The sequence below is a fragment of the Balaenoptera physalus genome, assembly GCF_965194825.1.
Source record: "Balaenoptera physalus genome assembly, chromosome: 13".
Classification (NCBI taxonomy): domain Eukaryota; kingdom Metazoa; phylum Chordata; class Mammalia; order Artiodactyla; family Balaenopteridae; genus Balaenoptera; species Balaenoptera physalus.
In genome coordinates, this window is record NC_138892.1 from 59,198,398 (window position 1) to 59,219,781 (window position 21,384).

At 57.4% G+C, this 21,384-nt stretch overlaps 2 protein-coding genes across 7 annotated transcripts; one reads left to right on the plus strand and one right to left on the minus strand.

Moving 5' to 3' along the window:
- The first annotated feature begins 1,087 nt into the window (after positions 1-1,087).
- STAT6 (signal transducer and activator of transcription 6) lies at positions 1,088-15,145 on the plus strand. 5 transcript variants are annotated; one of them, XM_082421687.1, is made up of 23 exons: positions 1,088-1,321; positions 1,460-1,742; positions 4,356-4,492; positions 4,903-5,041; positions 5,336-5,419; positions 5,840-5,978; positions 6,105-6,157; positions 6,330-6,478; positions 7,069-7,200; positions 7,322-7,510; positions 7,725-7,929; positions 8,054-8,176; positions 8,774-8,866; positions 9,595-9,801; positions 11,000-11,094; positions 11,191-11,327; positions 11,667-11,813; positions 12,031-12,094; positions 12,201-12,311; positions 12,505-12,597; positions 13,401-13,466; positions 13,573-13,701; positions 13,780-15,145. In XM_082421687.1, exons 3-23 carry the CDS (start codon positions 4,377-4,379, stop codon positions 13,967-13,969), a joined length of 2,661 nt encoding a protein of 886 aa, XP_082277813.1. In that variant the 5' UTR covers positions 1,088-1,321; positions 1,460-1,742; positions 4,356-4,376; the 3' UTR covers positions 13,970-15,145. The 5 variants fall into 5 exon arrangements, with proteins under 5 accessions (XP_082277813.1, XP_082277814.1, XP_082277812.1 ...); XM_082421688.1 differs by having other exon boundaries at positions 1,171-1,321; positions 7,842-7,929; XM_082421684.1 differs by lacking the exons at positions 1,088-1,321; positions 1,460-1,742 and adding an exon at positions 1,814-1,934.
- Positions 15,085-21,096, minus strand: NAB2 (NGFI-A binding protein 2). 2 transcript variants are annotated; one of them, XM_082421703.1, is made up of 7 exons: positions 20,863-21,096; positions 18,530-19,403; positions 17,958-18,091; positions 17,570-17,621; positions 17,344-17,476; positions 16,947-17,138; positions 15,085-15,945 (listed from the first exon to the last, which is right to left on the minus strand). In XM_082421703.1, exons 1-7 carry the CDS (start codon positions 20,943-20,945, stop codon positions 15,836-15,838), a joined length of 1,578 nt encoding a protein of 525 aa, XP_082277829.1. In that variant the 5' UTR covers positions 20,946-21,096; the 3' UTR covers positions 15,085-15,835. The 2 variants fall into 2 exon arrangements, with proteins under 2 accessions (XP_082277829.1, XP_082277830.1); XM_082421704.1 differs by lacking the exon at positions 16,947-17,138.
- Positions 21,097-21,384: the final 288 nt, after the last annotated feature.

Below are 21,384 nucleotides of genomic sequence, written 5' to 3' on the forward strand. Positions count from 1 at the left end.
TTACCCTCAAATCCGGGGACCCTATGTAGGATGGAGACCCTTCTGTCTTCCTCCTGTCTGGCTAATTCTGGGACATAAAAATAGTGCCTAACATTTACTATGTGCCAGGCATTGTTCTAAGCCTTCACATGTATTAGTGCATTTCACTCTCACAACTTTATAAGTTAAGACCATTATTGGCTCCATTTTACCGATGACAAAACTGAAGCACAAATAGTAAACTGCCCAGAGTTGTGCAGTTAGCAACGTTGGCAAGATCTGAACCCATGCAGCCTGTCTGCAGAGGCCAAGTTCTTAACTGCTACCCTCTGCTGCCTGGCTGGGCGTGCCCCTGCACACACTTACCCATCCACGTGGAGGAGAGGGGGAGGAGCTGGGCTCTGGGAATCAGTTCAGACACCAGGGGGCAGCATAGGCCTGGCTTTGGCCCCTGAGCCCAGCCCTGTTTGGGAAGAAAGGAGGGAAATAGAAGCCTCCTCCCACCTTCCACCATCCCCCCAGAGACCACCCTTTCCCCATACCCCTCTCTCAGGATTTTGGGCTTGAAGGGCTCTCTGGGTCCCTAGGTCAGCTCCAGCTCCTCCTTCAGCAAAAGCTGCAGAAACCATCCACTAGATAACTAGATGGTGACTCAGAAGCTGAGCAAGCCTTGTGTTTGTGAGTGTGTGTCTCCTTGTGACTGCATGTGGCTCTGAGTGCTGACATGTCTGTAAGCCTGCCTGCACGTGTATGTAAGCATGTGTGTGTGGGGGGTGTCCTTCTGGCTGGGGAAGTTGTGTATGTGTGTGTTTATTTCTGGGTGTGTCTTCAGTGTTTACCCCAGAAACAGATAGGAACTTCACCAAAGCTGCACAGCAGATTCACATGCAAACTTGTCCCTTGGGAATCTACAGGCAGCAACTCCAGCTTGTGCTGACTCCCACCTGGGTTTGAGGAGTAGTACCCTGTGAGGAGGGGGCAGAAATGATTTTCAGTCCGAGGGACCCCTGGAGTCCTACAGAATTGTGAGCTTCAGCCTCCCCTCCCCCACTCCCTCCCATCAGCGGTCACGAGACCTCTAAGGCGTTCCCCACCAAGAAGGAAGGGGGACCTAGGAGTTCCAGCTCCCGGGCCGCTTTCAGGGTCCTCCACTGGAGGGAGCGCAGAGCCCAAAGGGATTACTTTTTCCAGAGGCCACAGGGGAGCCCAGTCCCTTGCGAGCCCAAACCCCCGGCGCCTGCGAAAGTTTGAGTATGGGAGCGGCAGTTTGGGGCGGCACGTCTGTGGCTTGATATTGGGTGACTTTCTGGAGGAAAGTTGATTGCTTTTGAGAGGAGACAGAGTAAGTGGGGATCAGCCTCCCCTCCAGCCTGGCCCCAGGGCCCCCAAGCCCCAGTCCTGGCTCCCCCCACCCCATGCTCCCCTACCCGGTATCGGAGGCACACACGCTCACCCCACTTTCTTCCTCTTCCTCCTCCAGCCCACTTTCCCTTGTCTGTGTCGTCAGAGCTCCAGGGAGGGACCTGGGTAGTCGGAGAAGCCGGAAACAGCGGGCTGGGGCAGCCACTGCTTACACTGAAGAGGAAGGACGGGAGAGGATTGTGTGTGTGTGTGTGTGTGTGTGTGTGTTTTCTTTTTGGTGGTGGAGGTGGAGGGGGGGGTGCTAGCAGGGCCAGCCCTGAACCCGCTGGACAGAACTACAGACCCATGGGGCCTGGCAGTGCCCGCTGAGAGAGGGAGAAGACAGCAGAGGGGTTGGCAAGGTGAGGGGATGCCTCCAAGGAGGGGAGGGTGGGGGGCCTCTGACTGTGAGTATGTGGGGCGGTGGGTTGCGGGGAGTGCCTCTCAGGATCCTCCCTGGGCAGAGTGGATGGTCCCCAAGAAATTGTTTCAGCTGGGGTTGGTGGCTGGTGGTACTGAGTTTTGGCAGTTTCGAAGTATCAGAAGAATCTGGGGTGAGTACAGGCCCAGCACTTCCCCTCCCTCCCTCCCCACCGTGGGTCACTTTTTCCATACACCCCGTCCCCCGCACCTCCAGGGACATGTAAAGGCAGGGAAAGGAGGGCAAGGAGGTGCCCCTCTGCCCTCTGGGTTGGGGGGAGGTGGCCGCCCCTCCCTAGAAGGCTGATACCAGAGGGCAGTAGGTCCTTGACAAACCCCTATCCGGGCCCCCCATAAAGGTTCCTGTTCAAGGGTGTGGCTAGGGGGTGAGCGAGCCCTAGATGCAGACCTCATGGTGTCCCAGAGGAGGGGGAATTTCCCCCCTCAAAACTGCTCCACTTTTGGCGCGGCCACGTCACGGAGTTAACCCTACTCTTGCTGAACTGGCTCCGCCTCCCGGCCCCCCGCCCCGCCCCCGCCGCCGCATACACACACTGGGCAACTCAGAGAAGCTCGTTTGACTCTTGGTCCTGTGGTCCCACGGTCAGAGGGCTCGGGAATGTAGGGGTTGAGGTGAGGTTTAGGCCACGAAGAGGGCTGATGAAGATCCTGGACGTTGGGTTTCCCTTCCCGGTTGGGAAGGGAACACTGGCCCCGCCCCCTCAGGCCGCGGCTCCTCCCTCCCTGCCGGTGTTGGGGGCTTACAGCAGAAGGTGCCTCTGGCCTGGCCGGCCGACTGACCCAGCCTGGTTATTGGGTGTGGCTGGGGGAAAGTCTGGCCCCCTGCTGCCTGAAGATGGAGTGGGGAAGATCTGAAGCCAGGGCCAGGCCAGGAAGCTGGTCACTCAGCAGGGGCATGTAGAGGAAAGGGGGGCTGCCTATGGCTTAGGGATCGCCTCAGTCCCCAGTAGCGTAGGAAGAGAGGTCAAAGGTCTGAGCACCGTGAGACACAGGAGAGGAAGAGGGAAGAGAGAGATGGAGTCCTCCCCTGAGTTTGAAACAAACCAAAAGGGGCCCCACTCCAAGGTGGGTGTAGAGAAAGGTCTATTAGACGACCCTGAGCAGGATGGGGGGAGGATTCTGCCTTTGGGAGAAAAGAGCTCAAGGGGATAGGGACTGGGGCGAGGGGCAGGAACCTCCAGAAAAGGGGCCCCTCTGTTCTCCGTCCCTCTGGGAGTCCTGGGAGAGGGGAGGGGCTAAAAGTGCAGCAGGAAAACTTGGGGTTACCAGGTTGGGGGAGACCCAGGGAGTTTCCATCCCCATCCTTTCTGTCATCTCTGGGAAGAGGGATATTTTGAGAAACTGGAAACTGAGAGACCCCTGGGAAACCACTGGTTTACCCACCCCACCCTGTGGCCCACCCAGAAATGGGGAGGCAGCCCTCTCCCCTACCCTCCCATCTCCTTTCCTCTTGCCCCCTTTTCTTCTTTTCGTTGTAGCCCTCTAGCCTCCTTGCCCCTCTCCTAGGCTTTTCACTGAAGGCTTATTAACCCCACTTTTTTCTCTAATCTCTCACCATCTTCCTGAGTTCTCTCTACTTTTCCTTTCGCTCAGTCTCCTCTTCTTCAATTCTCCTCCCATGCCCCCCCACCCCCCCGCCTTAGGATTATGGGATTTGGATCTTGAAGGCATCCTAACAGCACAACGTGGTGGTTAATCCCCTCTCGGGTTCAAATCGCTTGCTGAGTGGCCTCGGCAAGTTGGGGAACCTCCTTGAGCTCGGTTTCTCTACCTGTGAAAGGGGATAATTCTATATTTTAAAAATTGTTGCAAGATTTTGAGGTAATGAGCTCAGTATAATGCCTCATACATAGTAAGTGCTTAATAAATGCTAGCTATTATTACTCTGCCATCCTCTTCTTCATCATCTAGCCAGGTAGTTTTCAGATTCTCTCATGGAACCCTGGAATTTTGAGGGTTTTCTCCAGGGTCACCTTTGGGGTCAGGAGGTGGGGAGAGGGAAGTAAGAAGCAGTAGAATTCCAGGCCTACCACACTTGCTTTCAACAGAGAAGCTCCAATTTTATATAATTGTGATTCCACAGATTAAAACTAAAATTGTCTACTGCTTTAAAAAGTTTGGAAAGTTCTGCACTTTATCCAAGCCTCATATTCTATAGATGAGAAGATTGAGGTCCACAGAGTGGAGGTTTCTTGCCTACAGAACCAGAGCCAGGCCTAGAGCTACAACCCACATCCTTTGTCTTCTCTCAGAGAGCTTTCCCTACTGCCCCATCGCCCCTGTCTCCCACCCCGCCCTCTGGCTGCAGCTCAGCTCTTCCCACCCCATCACCCCTGTGTCTACCGTTGAAGGAATTACCTTGTCTGAGGCATTGGCCAGGGATGTCCCTGGTTTGAGGTGGTCTGGCTGTGAGTGGTGGTGGGGATGGTCTCTGGGAGGGCTGTCTACGGGAGGTCCCTGGCTGCCCCCAAACAAAAGCCAACTTTCTTGGGCACCTCTCAGAGTGCCCAAGTAGCCTTGTTCCTTTTCTCCAGGCACCCTCCAAACCCCAGATCATGTCTCTGTGGGGTCTGGTCTCCAAAATGCCCCCAGAAAAACTGCAGCGGCTGTATGTCGACTTCCCTCAACACCTGCGGCATCTCCTGGGCGACTGGCTGGAGAACCAGCCCTGGTGAGTCCTGGCTGCCCCATGTTGGTCCCCCAGGTCCTCCCCCACCCACCTTCCCTCTCATTAGATTTTCTTCATGCCATTTCAAGACTTGGGACTCGTTATTCCATGTGCGGTGGTCCAGATTTAGCCGGGAGTCTGTGCCACATCAACCAGACTATGCATGTTGATACGTGGAGTCCCCCACCCCCTAGGAGGCTGAGCCAAAGAGGAGGGAGGTCAGAGCTGGGGTAAGGGCACTACCCACAACAGCTGGAAAAAGGGGGAACAAGGGACATGGCTGAGGGCTCCAGAGGGCTTGGATGGAGGATAAGAGGAGGAAGGAGCCGCTGAGCTGATTGCTGTGGGGTAAAGGGACAGTAGAGCAGAGGAAGCCCTGACCCGAGGCTGCCTCATCCTTGATCTTCCTGCAGGGAATTCCTTGTCGGCTCAGACGCCTTCTGCTGCAACATGGCCAGCGCCCTACTTTCTGCCACTGTCCAGCGTCTTCAGGCCTCGGCTGGAGAACAGGGGGAGGGGAGCACCATCTTGCAACACATCAGCACCCTGGAGGTGGGGCAGGAGGGGAGGGGACAAGGCTGGGTGGGGCCTGGAATGGAGCTGGGGTGAGCATTGGATGCTGGAAGAAAATTGGTTGGATGCTGGAAGAAAATTGGTGTTCCTGTGGCTAGCTGTTAGCTAGCATGCAAATTAGATTTTAAAAGCATGCAAATGCATGAAAACTTCTGGAGTCTACAGTTGTGCTGCCTTTCAGTGCATGTGTGAATGCGGGGCTGGGGATTGGAAGGGGAGAAAGACATGGGTAAGAGCCAGGCTAACCCTGTCTATCACCCTTCATTTCTATAGAGCATATATCAGAGGGACCCCCTGAAGCTGGTGGCCACTTTCAGACACATACTTCAAGGGGAAAAAAAAGCCATTATGGAACAGGTATTGTGGTACCCCACCTCCCACCCCAACTCAACTCCCTGGGACTTTAGCCTGAGCCATGAGAAACTAGAAGGAATTTGAACTTCAGGAAAAGTTCAGTGTTCTAGGCCCAGGATGACCAAAGGAGTCAAAGTGAGCCCCAAGTTAAGCTCAGAGAAGCTTGCAATGAGGGACTGAGGATAGTGAGGCCTAGGAAGGAGAGAGCAAGTGATAAGGAGCTGATTCTGCCAGGAGAGAGGTCTTATCTACAGGAAATTCCAAAAGGTCAGGAAGGACTGTCAAAGGAGAGAAGGGAGTCAGACAAGGGAAGTGGTCTGTTTTCTGCAGAGCATGGCAGTCGCACGCCTTTAGGGAGTGGAGGCCGAGTGGAAAGAGCTGGGCAGAGTGTCTCACCTCTTGGCATCTCTCCCTCCTGTGCAGTTCCGCCACCTGCCAATGCCCTTCCACTGGAAGCAAGAGGAACTCAAGTTTAACACAGTCCTGCGGAGGCTGCAGCACCGAGTGGGGGAAACCTGCCTTCTCCGCAAAGCCCTGCAGCCTGGGGCTGAGGGAGGCCAAGGTGGGAGCCTGGGCCTAGAGCCCTAAGAGGGTTCTGGGGAGTGTGTGGGAGTGATCCCCTCTTGGATCTCAACCTTGACTGTACCTCAAATCTATCTGCACCCCTGATTTCTGCCCCTACCCTCAGTGTCTTTGCACAGCCTGACAGAAACTCCTGCCAATGGGACCGGGCCAAGTGAGGTGAGCAATGGACTGGGATATGGAGATTGAGCTCCAAGGGCAGACTTTGAGGGTCTCAAATCTGTGGAGGGATGGAGATTAGACCTCAGAGAGGTGAGAAAGAGAGCCCTACCCTCCAGAGCTGGGTGAGGAGGAAGCGTGTGGCCCTGGCTCAGGCCCCTTCTGCCCACAGGCCCTCGCCACGTTCCTGCAGGAGACTGTCGGGGAGCTGGAGGCTGCCCAGGCCCTGGTGCTGAAGAGGATCCAGATTTGGAAACGGCAGCAGCAGCTGGCGGGGAATGGCGCACCCTTTGAGGAAAGCCTGGCCCCACTACAGGAGAGGTTGGGGCAGGGCTGACGGGGAAGTGGCGGGGGGCTGGGGGTGGACACCTGCTGTCCCTGCTGGAGCACCCACAGGTGCGAGAGAGGAAAACCAGGCCAAAGGGTCTTGGGGTGGGTCAGGACTCAGAGAAGCCCATTCCAGCAGGGCCATGCACACTGTTGTTCAGGTTGTGTCCTGTACACGTGCACCCGGTGGACGGGGCACAAGCAGGAGTTCTTCCAACCCACAATTCTCTCTTCAAGCCCCGTGCCCAGAGGAATGGGAAGTCTATTTGGTCTATTGGGCAGGGCACCTTTCAAAATGCACAAAAGCATCATATGTGCTGGCAGCTCACCTGGGTACCAGAGCCCTGGGGAAGAGGCAGCTGGGTTTCCACAGAGCTTCCAGGCACTGAGAAGGAACCTTCCTCCCCAGAGCCAAGGCATGTCCCACAACTCCGTTAGCCCAGGTGCCTTGCAGCCACACCCACTGCTCATCCCACCCCTCCACACACACTCTCCTGCTTTCTTCCTGGGTTTAGGGGTGGGGGGTCTGGGCGGGGAGCAGGCAGCCTAAACCCTGTGCCCCCTGACCACTGTCCTGGCCCCAGGTGTGAGAGCCTGGTGGACATTTACTCCCAGCTGCAGCAGGAGGTGGGGGCGGCTGGTGGGGAGCTTGAGCCCAAGACCCAGGCAGCGCTGATTAGCCGGCTGGATGAAGTCCTGCGAACCCTCATCACCAGGTATGAGACCCCAGCCTGGCCTAGAGCAGACCCCAAGGAAGGAAGAGGGTCAGAGCTGTGGGGAGGGCACCAGGAGGGACCCAGCTGCTAACTTCCCTTGTGTCCTCCTCACTCCTCCCAGCTCTTTCCTGGTGGAAAAGCAGCCCCCCCAGGTTCTGAAGACTCAGACCAAGTTCCAGGCCGGGGTTCGATTCCTGCTGGGCCTGAGGTTCCTGGCGGCCCCAGCCAAGCCTCTGATGGTCAGGGCCGACATGGTAACCGAGAAGCAGGCGAGGGAGCTGAGCATGCCCCAGGGGCCCGGGGCTGGAGCGTAAGCTGGGGCTGGAGAGGGGCTGGAGGGTGGTGGAGGCCAGAGGAGCCTGGGGGACTGGCACCACGAAGAGCAGGGTGATGACAGGGAGGGTGGGCCATGGGATGTGGGGACCCTGTATGATAGTCAAGGCAGAGGAAGGGGAGGGACCCATCAGTGCTGGAATGGGGTGGGAGCATCATGATCTGGCTAATATGGGGACTTCTCCCTTAAGAACTCAAGTGGGGAGATGGAGATTAGGGGCCAGTAGTCCAGGCCATTTGCCGGTGGACTCAAGCTCCTGCCACTCCTGGCCCAGTTGGGATGAGCCACTCTCTGACTTGCCTGGCAGAGAAAGCACCGGGGAAATCATTAACAACACCGTGTCCCTGGAGAACAGCATTCCCGGGAATTGCTGCTCTGCCCTGTTCAAGAACCTGGTGAGGCCTTCGGGGAGCAGTGGGCGGGGGTCCTCAGGCCAGGACATTCTCCTTGGAGAGGGTGTTGGGAGCCCAGGAGAAGCAGTTACTGCCCTTACCCTCCTCTCCCTTGCCCCACCCGCAGCTTCTGAAGAAAATCAAGCGGTGCGAACGGAAGGGCACAGAGTCTGTCACCGAGGAGAAGTGTGCCGTGCTCTTTTCCACCAGCTTCACGCTCAGCCCCAACAAACTCCCTATCCAGCTCCAGGTGAACTGATGCCCCAGCCCTGCCCGAGGCGGGGCCCCAGGTGCCCCTCCAGGCCACACACTGGGGCCCTGCATCCTCACTCTTCATGACTGCCCCATACCCTGTGTGTTTGGGATTTGTGCATGCTGGGGCCCCGGGTGAGTGGGGAGGAGCAAGGACCGGAGTGCACACCCCAGGGAATGACAGCGTAGGGGCAACTGGTACTTACTCACTTTTCATAGACCAGGGCACTGTTTTAAGTCACACACATGCACACACACGCATGGTATTCACAATCACATTATGAGGTATGTATTATTACTAGCCTCATTTTATAGATGAGGACATTGAGACACAGAGAGATTGAGTAATTAGCCCAGGTCACACAGCTACTGAATGTTGGAGCTGGCATTTGAAACCTGGGGACTCTATAGCACTGACTTGTAACCACTTCTCTGCAGTAAGGCCCTAAATGAGCTTCAGAAAGCACTCGATAACACACCATGAGGTTTTAACCATGTTGTGTGAGTCCAGTAGCTTCCCTGCACCCTCAGAGCCAGCCCTCTGTGGAAGCCCCTTGCCCCAGTAAGAAGAACCCCCTTTCCTCACCCCCTTCAGGCCCTGTCTCTGCCCCTGGTGGTCATCGTCCACGGCAACCAAGACAACAATGCCAAAGCCACCATTCTGTGGGACAACGCCTTCTCTGAGATGGTGATGAAAGACCTGGAGTTGGCGGGGGCAGGGGGGGCTCTTACCTGGGGGGTGGGGTGCAGGCTGGTGGGGTGGCAAGCATGTTCAAATGAGAGTGACCTTAACTCCTTCTCATAGACCTGTTTTCGTACTTCTGACCTCTTTTTGTGCCATTTTTTTTTCATACTTTATTTTTTATTTTATTAATTTATTTACTTATTTATTTTTTGGCTGCGTTGGGTCTTCGTTGCTGCGTGCGGGCTTTTCTCTAGTTGCGGCGAGCAGGGGCTACTCTTCGTTGCAGCGCGTGGACTTCTCATTGCGGTGGTTTCTCTTTGTTGCAGAACATGGTCTGTAGGCGTGTGGGCTTCAGTAGTTGTGGCACGTGGGCTCAGTAGTTGTGGCTCGCAGGCTCTAGAGTGCAGGCTCAGTAGTTGTGGTGCACGGGCTTAGTTGCTCCACAGCATGTGGGATCATCCTGGACCAGGGCTCGAACCCGTGTCCCCTGCATTGGCAGGCGGATTCTTAACCACTGCGCCACCAGGGAAGCCCCCTTTTCATGCCAATCTTAACAGCTATCCTGCAGTAGCACCGTAGACTACTTTGGAAAAGCACCATCTTTGTTGAGCAAGCTCAGGGGGACAAGGCTGGGGAGGGGCAGCCTTGGGGAGGTGGGAAGGATGAAGGCCCTCCTGAGGAGGGATGGGGATGTCAGCCTGAGGCTCCCTCTCCTTCTCTCCTCCCCCCAGGACCGCGTGCCCTTTGTGGTGGCTGAGCGGGTGCCCTGGGAGAAGATGTGTGAAACTCTGAACCTCAAGTTCATGGCTGAGGTGGGGACCAACCGGGGGTTACTCCCAGAGCACTTCCTCTTCCTGGCCCAGAAGATCTTTACCGACAACAGCCTCAGCATGGAGGCCTTCCAGCACCGTTCTGTGTCCTGGTCACAGTTCAACAAGGTCATTCCCCTGCGCTTCGGACTTCCCACCCCCAAGCTCTTCATCCCTGGGGCACTCAGGGCTTCCCCAACCTCTGCCCAGGGATCAACCGCTGGGATCTTCACAATGCCCCACCATGTTCATCAGGAAGGCCTCTGTCATGGCCCAGGCAGGAGAACCCCTCAGGTCTCTGGCATCCCCCAGTTTTGGTCTGGGGGCCCTCTATCCTCCCTCTTTGCCAGTGATCTGCGTGACTCACCCAGATTGTGTGTAAACACAGCTTTGATTCAAAATGACTTTGACCCATTGGGAAAATAGGTCTTATTGCAAAAACAGGGACGAAATCCCACAGGGACAAATGCAATAATACCAGCTACCATGTGTTGACAGCTTACTATATGCCAGGCACTGTGCTTCAGCAGTTTATATATGTTCTCTCGTTTTATCATCCCAACATCCCTTTGAGGTACGTACTATTACCCCCATTTTACAGAGGATGAACCTGCTCAGAGGGGTTAAGTAGTTTGTCCAAGACCTCCCAGCAAGTGAGTGGCATGTCTGGGATGGAACACCATATTTCTGACTCTTGCTCTTAGCTACTACATTTTACTGCCTCCAAAATAAGGTGGCTCAGGACTGGATGTTACAAGAACAGGGGAAAAAGGAGGTCTGGGTGTCTTGGTTGAGGACCAGCTGGGTAAATGCAGTCATGCACTGATCTCTTTTTTAAAAAAAGGAAGAAAGAAAAGCCCACACAACCAGAGGATGTGTTAGCAAAAGGGAGCAGGACACTCACACCCTGCAAGCTGCCTTCTCTGGACACCACTTCCTCCAGGCCTCATTCGGGAGGGTGTGGAGCACAGTGGTTAAGAGGGGGCCCAGCCCAGACTTCCTGGGCTGAATCCCAGCTCTGCTTCTCACCAGGTGTGTGAGAAGCAAGTTATTTGACCTTTCTAGGCTTCCATTTCTTCATCTGTAAGATGGGATACTCACAGGACCTACCTCCCCAGGCCTGTAAAGATCAGATACATTAATTTATGAAAAGAGCTTGGAATAGTGCCTGGCACATGGTAAACTTGAGTGTTGGCCATTGTCATGGATGGGGTCTCAGGTCCAATGTGGGTCCCTCAGTCCTGTGACTCTGTCGTGTAGGTACTCACAGCCCAATGCCTGCCCTAACTAGGCTCCTGTGCTCACACCAACTCCCCTCTCCCCACAGGAGATCCTGCTGGGTCGTGGCTTCACCTTTTGGCAGTGGTTTGATGGCGTCCTGGACCTCACCAAACGCTGTCTCCGGAGCTACTGGTCAGATCGGTGAGTCCCTGCCCCAGGTGGCCTGAGCAGCTGTACCTCCAGCTCCCACTCCACACCCTGTGACCCCACCCACATCCTCTCCCTCATCCTGGCCAGGTTGATCATCGGCTTCATCAGCAAACAGTACGTCACTAGCCTTCTTCTCAACGAGCCTGATGGAACATTCCTCCTTCGGTTCAGTGACTCAGAGATTGGGGGCATCACCATTGCCCATGTCATCCGGGGCCAGGATGGTGAGGTCACCCCAGCCAGTCCTCTGCCTCTGTGCCTGTGCCCTCTGGGGTTTCTTCTGGGGAGGAAACATCCTCGCCTTCCTTGATGCCAACCCTGATCTTCAGGAAGTTCTTCCTTAGGTCCAACTTCTCTTCTTCCTTCTGTGGTCTAAACGTTTACCTTCTCACTGTGAGCTCTGTGGGAATGGTGACTGGTGGGTCTCCCTCCCTCAGGACCCTCACCCTAGCTCCTCTCCTCCTTACCTTGGTAGATTGAGAATGAGTCCAATAGTGGGGGGAGGTTGGGGAAGGGGAAGAAAGTCTGGACAGATGGGACTCAAGGTCTCATTCCTATTGTAGGCTCCCCACAGATAGAGAACATCCAGCCATTTTCTGCCAAAGACCTGTCCATTCGCTCACTTGGTGACCGAATCCGGGACCTTGCTCAGCTCAGAAACCTCTACCCCAAGAAACCCAAGGACGAGGCTTTCCGGAGCCACTACAAGCGTGAGCTGGGGCTGGCAGCTCTGACTCCTTCCTGTTGTCCACCTTCTCCCTGCTCCCAGCTGTCCGCCCCCTGCCTGCTGTGTGTCATCCCCGACTTCTCTCTCCATTTTCATCTCCCTGCTTCTGCTACCTGCCCATCAGCCATGCTCACCTTTTCCACCTCCCTTCCTCCCTAAACCAGAAGCACTCCATGGCTTTCCTTTCCTCCCCACAACAGCTGAGCAGATGGGTAAGGATGGCAGGGGTTATGTCCCAGCTACAATCAAGATGACTGTGGAAAGGTGAGTGTGCTGGTATGGATGGAGGGTGGGGCCCAGTACTTACCTGTGGGAAGGGGTGGTGGCATCAGCCCCTGGTCAGTCACACATGCCTCCTCCCCTCCTCCAGGGACCAGCCACTTACCACCCCTGAGCCCCAAATGCCTACCATGATGCCCTCTTACGATCTTGGAATGGTCCCTGACTGCCCCATGAACATGCAGCTCGGCCCAGATATGGTGTAAGAAGCTTGAGAGACGGAACTGGGAGTGGTCTGTGCCAGCAGGCTGTTTCAGCATGGGCAGCTGGGAGAGCTGGCACTGGGGGCTGAAGTAGGGAATTTCCTTTCCTTGAAAGGGGTTCCCCATCTTGAGGCAGGGATTTGGGGTGTCCAGGAGAAGGGCTGGCATCAGGGGTCTGCTTTCTTTCCCCAGGCCCCAGGTGTTCCCACCACGCTCTCACTCCATCCCCTCATATCCAGCCCTTCCCCGGGAAGAATCGGTCAATGTGCTGCCAGCCTTCCAGGAGTAAGTGGGGCCACCTCTAGGGAACGGGGTGGGACACCCACCTGCAACGAGCATGGGCACTTGCATTTGTCAGGGAAGGCTCTTCTGTGAGAACGGGGTGGCAAAAAGCCAACACCTGTGTCTCTTCTGTCCATTCCACTGAGGCGTTAGTGGTTAAGATCCAGGTTCGAATTCCAGCTCCACCACTTGCTGACTTTGGGCAAGTTACTTAACTCTGATGTGTCATCTGTAAAACAGGGAATAATGATAATAACAATACCTACCTCACAGGGTTATTGTGAAGGTTAATTGAGTTAATAGTATGTATAAAGCTAAACACAGTACCTGGCTCATAGCAAGAGCTATGTAAGTATTAGTATTATCTCTCCCGTCCCTGAAATCTACTGTCATTTATCTGCTGTCTTGATTTTTATTTCTTTTTGGCCCTGAAGTGGCATAGACACTTGTTCTCCAGGTAGCACTCAGGTGCTTACTCACTCTCAGTCAAGGCACGACATCTCCCCTCCCAGGAGTTGACGTAGGGGTGGGGACAGGGGTACTTAGAGCCAGCAAAGTTCAGAGTCCAAAGAAACATTAGAAATTAGCTAATCTAGCCCTCCTCTCTCTCCTGCCCCCCAATCGCCAATGCATACGCATTTATACAGATGAGAAGACCAAGCTCACAGGTGGAAATGGCTTGCCCAGTACTTGCCGTCAGGATGAGGAGCTGGAAATACTGTTTCCTCACTCAATGGTCTTGACTTTGCAACACCCTGCCCTTGTCCAGCTTTCCTTTCTGACTGTGCCCTCCTTCCTGATTCCAGACCTCACCTGCAGATGCCGCCCAACCTGAGTCAGATGAGCCTGCCCTTTGACCAACCTCACCCGCAGTGAGTGACACCCACCCCCATCCTGAGCTCAGGCTCCTCATTCATTCCCAGCCTCAACCCCCCCGACCCCCGCCACCCACCTCACTTACTTCTCTGGGCCTGGCAGGGGCCTGCTGCCGTGCCAGCCTCAGGAGCATGCCGTGTCCAGCCCCGAGCCCTTGCTCTGCTCAGATGTGACTATGGCGGAAGAGAGCTGCCTGAGGCAGTCGGTGGGAGGGTTCCCTCAAGGCACCTGGTGAGTGTCAGCCTGGGGGTGGAGGCTGAGGAGTGGGTGCCATGCCTATCCCACCACTTCCCTCCTTCCTCCCTGCAGGGTCCGTGAAGACATGCTCCCGCCCTTGCTGCCTCCCACTGAACAGGACCTCACCAAGCTTCTCTTGGAGGGGCAAGGAGGGTCAGAGGGAGGGTCCTTGGGAGCCCAACCCCTCCTGCAGCCCTCCCGCTATGGGCAGTCTGGGATCTCAATGTCCCACCTGGACCTAAGGGCTAACCCCACTTGGTGATCCCAGCTGGAGGGGGAGCCCAGAGAGACAGCTCTCCTGCCCCCATGGACCTGCTGTGAACACCTGCCTGTGCTCCTGCCAAGCAGCAGCTGGGGAGGGTGTCCTCCTATCCCCACCTACTCCCTGGTCAGGAGGAAAAGACTTTGCCAGGAGAATGTACAGTGGGTGGAAAATATCTACTCCTTCCCTCCCACCACACACCCCTGCCCTCCCCTTTCCAAATACTGGAAGGGAAATTCAGGCTCCAAGTGAGACACGCCCCAAAACGCCTGCACACGCAGCACACACACACTCACACACACACACACACACACACACAGAGCCCTCCTTGGAAGATGGGGCTGAGCAGGAAGGGGGCTGGGCCAGAGCACAGGGCGAGGGCACGGAGGGCTTCTCTGCTTGCCCCGAGCCGGGGCTCACACACGTGGAAACACACAGACACGTGCACACATCTGCTTCAGGGGCTAGGGATGGAGGTATGGGCTTGGGTCCCAGCCCTGGGGGGATGGGAAACAGTTCAGGAGACCCTGGGAGAGAGGGGGGTCTGTACGTTTGGTTGCTGATGTGGGTTTTACCCAGATTAAAAAACAAATCCCAATCAGCTCCAAATTCCTGTCAGTCAGATGGAGGCTTCTGGATATGTGTATGAGACTGTGCAGAAGTACAAGGGCCGAGTTTGTGTATAGCTGTGTGAAAGTGTGTGGACCTGAGACATGTTAATATGTAGATGTCACACACACGTTAGTTTTATGGCCACAGAGAACACGTACCTCTCTGATTTTGCCTGTGTGACAACACAAGTTTGGAAGTGTGAGACACTGCACAAAAGACACCAGCGAGTATACTGGCCTCTCTGATGTATGCTAACCCAAATGTACTAAGCTTTGAGTATGACTGTGCCTAGGTTGGGTCTATGTGGCTGTAGCTTCGGTGGCTCAACACCACCAATCCTGCCCAGAGGCAGGGGCTGAGCCTGGGGTCCAGACTCAGGTGTGTGGTCCTCTTGGTGTATTGGGGGCCCTACCCACTGCTTCTTTTCTATTTCCCCACCCACCGCCAGCTTCCCTCCACTCCCCAACCCCATGCCACCCTTTCTCCATCTTGGGGGTCATAGATCCTAAGCCATAAAATAAATTTTATTCCAAAATAACAAAATAAATAATCTACTGTACACGATCTGAAAAGAAAGACGCTCTAACTGCTCAGACAGGTGCTGCGGCCCAGCTCCCAGCTGAGGGAGACCCTGAGTCCACCCAGGCCTCCCGAGGGGGCCGGTGAAGGGGACCCCACACCCCCCTAGAGAGGGCAAGAAGGAGAGAACCGCTGAGAACTTGGGGGGAAGATGGGGATGGGTGGGCGAACTGCAGCACTTGTTAAATTAAAGAAACAAACTAGAAGCACAAAAATGGAGGAGCAAAGGGGAGGAGCAGGTCCAGTGTTCCCAGGCCCCCAGATCTGGGGGGAAACCGTTTCCATTTTTAGCTGCTGGACCCTCCCAGGGAAGTCCCCCTTTCCCCCATGTCCAAACTGAGTCCAACTGCTCACGTCACTGATTCTAACTAGAGAGGATGGGAGTGTGCTGTGGAAGGGAGGAGAGAATCCCAAGTGCCCTGGAGGCAGAGTTCTTGCCTCCTTGCTCTGGGCAAGGGTGAGGGGGCACCGTGCACCCTCCTTGTGTCCTCTCGCCAGGCCCCTGCTCGTTATTGCTTGAAGCCCCATAGTTCTATGCCCATGGGGCAGGTGGGGAGGCAGGAGAAGGGCAGCGGAAGGATCCAGGGTTGTGACTAGATGCCAGGGATGGAGAGTGGAGGGGTCTGTGTGAGCCAGAAGCCTGGGGCCCTGGATCTGAGGACGCCAGTCCCCGCCTCACTGCCGGCTGGCCTCAGCCTCCACTTTCACGCTGCTCCTTCGACCTTCCACCAGAGCAGGATGGGGTCCTGGGGCAGGGCATCGGTCCAGCAGCCCCTCCTCGAACTCTGCAGGGAGAAGGGGTAGGTTAGGAGGCTGCGGGGTGGACGCTGCAGACAGAGGGGGCTGAGAACAGAGGCAGGGGTAGAGAAGGCTGCGAAGATGAGCTTGATTTCCTGACTCCTGCCCACCTCCGGTCTAGGGGGCGGTTCCATACCCAAGTGTGTGCGCCCCCTCCCCTTGCTGGCTGTGTGTAGCTCTCTGTCTCTGGATGTGTCTCTCTCTTTCTGTCTCTCCCGCCTCCGTTCTGCTGGAATTTCTGGTTCTGTCAGGAGCTGTGGGGGCGGCTTGGCTCTGACCTCTCCCCCTCCCCCCTTCCCAGGCTCTGCCGCCCCCGCTTATCCCTGGCCTCCTCCCAGGGCCCCCCCCACCCTACCATGCCCCCCAAGGTTCTTAGAAGCCAAAACAGGGGGGACACAGGAAGCCAGCCTCCCAGCTCCTCCCCCAAGAAGAGCCCCCCTGTCAGTCCCCGCCCCCAGTTCCCACCCACGCAGAGTTTAAAAATACCAAGCTAGGGTTGGTGGCTTTGTCTGCTGCGTCACTGTGAGCCCAGCCGATGCCCGGCCCTCTGCCGGCCTCCTTGCCTACTCCCGCTTCCCCCTTCAACACACAAAGCATCCCCCTCTGGGCTCCTTCAATTCCAAGCTGGCAACCCTACCCCAACTCCTGGCCTGCTCCACCCTCCTGCGTTGGTAGAAGTTCCACCCAAACTTCCCTTCTTGGTGGCTCTCCTCTTCCTGTTCCCCTTCGTTCCCCATTCTCTGTCCCCCTGCTCCCCAAGCTCACCGTTCACAGACGTCCACTTGGGGTTAGACCCTCCCCACTGGGAACAGCCCTGCAGGGTTCCCCCCTCCTCAACCCAAGGCCTGGTTAGCTGCAGCCCCACCAGGCTACTGCCCTCTCCAGTGACGGCACCCCTCTTCCTCCCTCCTGGCCCGAGGACACCAGGATTGCTGTGCGGGGCCTGGGTGGCAGGGGTGCTTGGGGACGGCACTGCTGGCTGCCTCACCTGCGAGAGGTGGCTTTGCGGGCACACAGGGGCTGAGGCGGCCCACGCGGTCGTGGGAGACGAGGCGGGCTAGCCGCAGCCCCTCATCCATCAGCGTCTGCTGCAGGATGTGGCGGCTCCACAGCCCATGGGCTGGCAACGCCAGAGGCAGGTCAGCAGGGGGCGGCGTCAGCCTTGGGCACGACCCCACAGCTGTGGGCAGGGGCACGGGTCAGGTAGGGGGCCGCAGTCAACGGAACCCTCACCCTCAACCACACAGCCAGCCCCACGGGCCCAGGCCCATTCGCTCCCGCCCAGCCAGGCCTCCCAGCCCTGTGCCAGGCGGTGGCCTCCTGGCGCCCTCCTCCCACGCCTTCCCCCCGCCCCCGCAGTGAGAAGCGCTCTGATGCGCACTCACCCTGCAAGTGTCCATCCAGGCTCTCCCCGGACAGGCTGGCGCTGTCTTCCTCCAGGCTGGGGCGGTATGGGTGTGCATAGGACTCAGGGCCTGGGGGAGGCTGCTGGATTTCAGAGTGACTTTGTTCTCCAACCTGTGGATGCCCCAAATGGAGAAATGAGGACTGGCAAGGGCGGCGGCTGGGGAAGGCTGCCCTAACCCCCTATATGTACCCTAGCAAACCTACCTCTTGCTTCAGTTTCTTCAGTGGGGGGCCTCCCAGTTCTTCAGGGTGGAGCCTGCAAAGATGGAGAGAAACAAGGAGGGTGAGGCTGGGGAGAGACACATGGTGGACAGGACACAGAATCTGATGGGGAACATGCATTATTCCCAGAATCTGGAAAGATGCAGGGTAAGCAGGAGTCTCCAGCTCAAGCACTATTGTTGTCGGGGGCACAGAGGACCTGAGAGGGATGGGAAGTGGGGCCAGACCTAGGCAAGTGAACTTGGCCAAAGGCAGGGACACGCAAGCGGGTGGGAAGCAGGCCTAGAGGCACCTGAACTGGAGATCAGGACGTGACCCATCTCCTTGGTGGGATTCTGATCTAGGGAGAACCTGGAGAAGGAGGTCTCACCTGGAGCCCTTCAAGGAGGACAGGTAGGTGCTCTCTCGGGCCACTTGGCGGGACAAGGAGAAGAGTTCCACCCTCCGCAGTAAAAGAGTGTTGTCCCTCATGCAAAACTGGGCAGCAGCCTCGTTGATGGTCAGCTGTGGAGAGGACCGCCAGAGCAGTCAGAATCCTAACTGGCCCACTACCTTGCCCAGACCTCCTCACTCCCCTTCACCATCAGACAAATGAAGCTCATCCATCAGATGTTTGCTTGGGTTTTGACACCATGCAGGAGCTTTCTGAGGAAGGAAAACAGAGGTCAGCACCCACAGCTTCCTAGGAATGCCCGGGGCCTCCTCCACTCCTGTGGTGTCCTGAGCGGCATGGGGCTGGACAGCCGGGCTCTTGCCTGTGTCTCGGCTTCCCCCTTAGTTGAGGGAAGCACTACAACAGCTGAGGTTGGTAGGGGAGGGGATCAGGGCCTGGGGTCCTGGTCATGGGGCAATGAAACAGACTTGGGGAGTGTGAGGATTCTCAGAGGTGAGTAGGTCAAGGCCTGGGAGTCAAGAGCAATCCTGGGAGGCTGGGGTCCTCACCTCATGCAGGCTGAGCTGCTTGCCCTCCCGCCGCTTGGAGTCAAAGCGGCCATAGATGATGCTGTATTTGCGTATCTCCTCTTCCTTCTGGCTGTCATTATCGTCCATCTCAAAGATATGGCCCACGCTCCGTGCCAGCTTCTTGTTCAGCTTCAGCAGGGAAGTTACCTCCCCAGCATCCCCCCTTGGGAAGCTTCGGAAGATCCTCTCCACGCTCTCCACCACCATGCGTACCATCTCTGGCTCCAGTCGATCCGGACCACCACCAGCCCCAACTGCTGCCAGCCCCCCAGCCCCAGTCCCCTCAGGGACTCCTCCCCCTGCAGGTGGTGAGAACGGGGGTGAGCCAGCCTCCTCTTCTCCTCCTGCCCCAACATCGGACTCTGGAGTGCTCCGGCCTGGCCAGATCCGGGGGTCCCCTGCCCCAGGTCCCCCAGACAATGGCGACAGCTTCTCTCCAAGTTCAAGGGGGCTCTTAGGGCTAAAACTGCGGGCACTGCCCGCCTTTTCCCCTGGGCTGCCATGCCCGTTGCTCATGCTCCCTTTCCGGGTCCCTGCAGTTTCAGAGATCTTGAAGAGTGGAATGCTGGAAACGGGCACAGCAGGCACCGGCTGGCTGAAGAGCCCTGGATTGGTGGCCCACTCTCTCAGTGCCTTCTGTAGGCGTCGGACATGGAGGGGCTTGGTGGCCATGCCCACGAGTGCCATGATCTCCAGGAACTCCTCCTCACCCGCCTCACACAGTTGCTGCACGTCGTCCCCTCCCTGCTGGATGAAGGTCTCATAGTAGGAAAGGAGATTGGCGCGCTGCAGGACCCGGTACAGCTGCAGCTCCCCCAGTGTCCGAGGCAGGGCCATGGCTCGGGCACTGGGCCTGAGAAGGAGGCACACAAGGCGGGGGGGGGCAGTCAGTGCAAGTTCCCTTGCTGGGTACTAACCCACACTCACAACTGTCTTCTCTTTCCTGCCTGTTTCTCTTCCCCTCTTTTGAATGCTCTCTCTGCCCAGACCTGAGCACAGACTATGAGAATCAGGCACTGCTCAGAGGCACAGCCATGCTCGTGCTATCACAGACTGGCTGGAAGTACCAAAAGCCAGACCAGTTTTTGCCGAAGTCAAAGTCTCCAAGCCCCCATCCTCAGCTTTTACCTTTCTGGCCTGGGGCAAGGAGACCTTGAGCGCTGAGGCCAGCCAGCACACCCCTGGGGTGGCTGGACCAACCTCTCTTCCACAACACAGTCCTCATCTTCCACCCTAAACACCTAGCAGTCTCAACATTACACAAGTTAACTTCGCACACTGAGGTGAATGCAGGACCCCATCCTCCCTACAGTGGACACCTAGGAGCACTACTGGCCAGCTTTATTCCCTGGTGGCATCCTGCTCATGTGTCTGAGAGACAGGGGTGTGGCCCCTCCCCCTGCCCTTTTCCACTCAGTGAGCCAGGCAAACCATCCTCTGCTCCCCTTTTCCCACCCCTGCTCAGCTTTTCCCACGGATTAGGCATTCTTTGCCCACTCTTGCTCTCTGTCCCCAGGACCTCCCCTGCCTTCCAGACTGCCCAGTGCACCTCAGTTGGCCCCTCTCCCAGCAGTGACCTTCCCACCTGCTCCATAGGTAGGCCCATCCCTTCAGCTCAGGCACGGGAGAGAAGAGGAGTGCCTCAATTGTTCTGCTCCGGGGCCCGGTCCGCCCCCACACACTCCCACAGTGCTACCGTCTGTGGGCGAACACTGCCGGGGGGGGGGGTCCCGCCTACCCTTCTCTCCCTCATTTTCCACCCACGTCTTCAACGGTTGTGTGGGAGCGACTCAAGACCCCTTGAGGGAGGGGCCGCACAATGAAACTCCCCCCAAGCCACAGAAATAGAAAGAAACGCCTAAGGCATGCCCCGCTTCTGCAGAGCCCCTCTGATGCTCTGTTGGTTCAAAGGCGCCGGCTTCTCCCGGACCCCGGAGCCGCGCGCTCCGTGCCGAGGACGGACTGAGCCAGCTGAGTGGCCCTCCCCTGGCACTGTTGCCAGCTAGAGCTCCAGGGCTTCCCCTAGCGCTTGGGAGCCTCCACATTCTTTGCAGGGGGCTCACATGCCAGGTCATGAGCACAAAATAAACGGGCGATGGAGAATTAGGTACTGCTCTTTCACATCCAGCTTCATCAGCTTCCTGCCTGCTCCCAGGGCCCCTAATTCGAAGACGCACCCCCTTTCCGTCAGTCTCCACCCCCCACCCCCGTCCCGCTTCCCCTCGTCCTCTGCTCGACCTCCGCCCTCCGGACCCCTTTCCCGTCCAGCTCCACCCATCTCCACTCCCCGGCGCTTCCCTTTGCCCACTAACTTGAGTCTGGGCTGCGGGGTCCGGCGGGCGCTGTCCCCTCCGCCCGGCGGCTGCTCGGCTGTGGGGGAGGGAGCTCTGTGCATGGACGGCTGCAGACCACCGGGGATGCCCCTCTCGGTGCCCAGAGCTCAGCGCCTGCCGCGCGCTGCGCTCTTCCGGGCGCGCGAGGCCGTGTCCGCCGCTGTCCGGGCTCCGTCCCTCCCTCCACGTCTCCTCTCTTCGAGCCTCCGCGCCTCTGTCTGTGCCTCTGCCCCCCCCCACCTCCCCGGCTGCGCTTGCCGCCTCTCCGCGCCTCCGCCCCCGCAGGACGCACGGGGAGCGAGGCCCGGCGCAGCGCTGGCTGCCTGGCGGGCGGAGGGCGTGGGCCGAGCCGGGGGCGGAGGCCGGGGGCGGGGGGCGGGCGCCCGGGCCTCTCCGCCGGCCTCAGAGACGCCGCGGCGGAGAGACGGAGAGAGGCGGAGACCGGGGGGAGGGGGTGTGGAGCAGGAGGCGGGGGCGGGGACTCAGAGCCTGGGCGCCGAG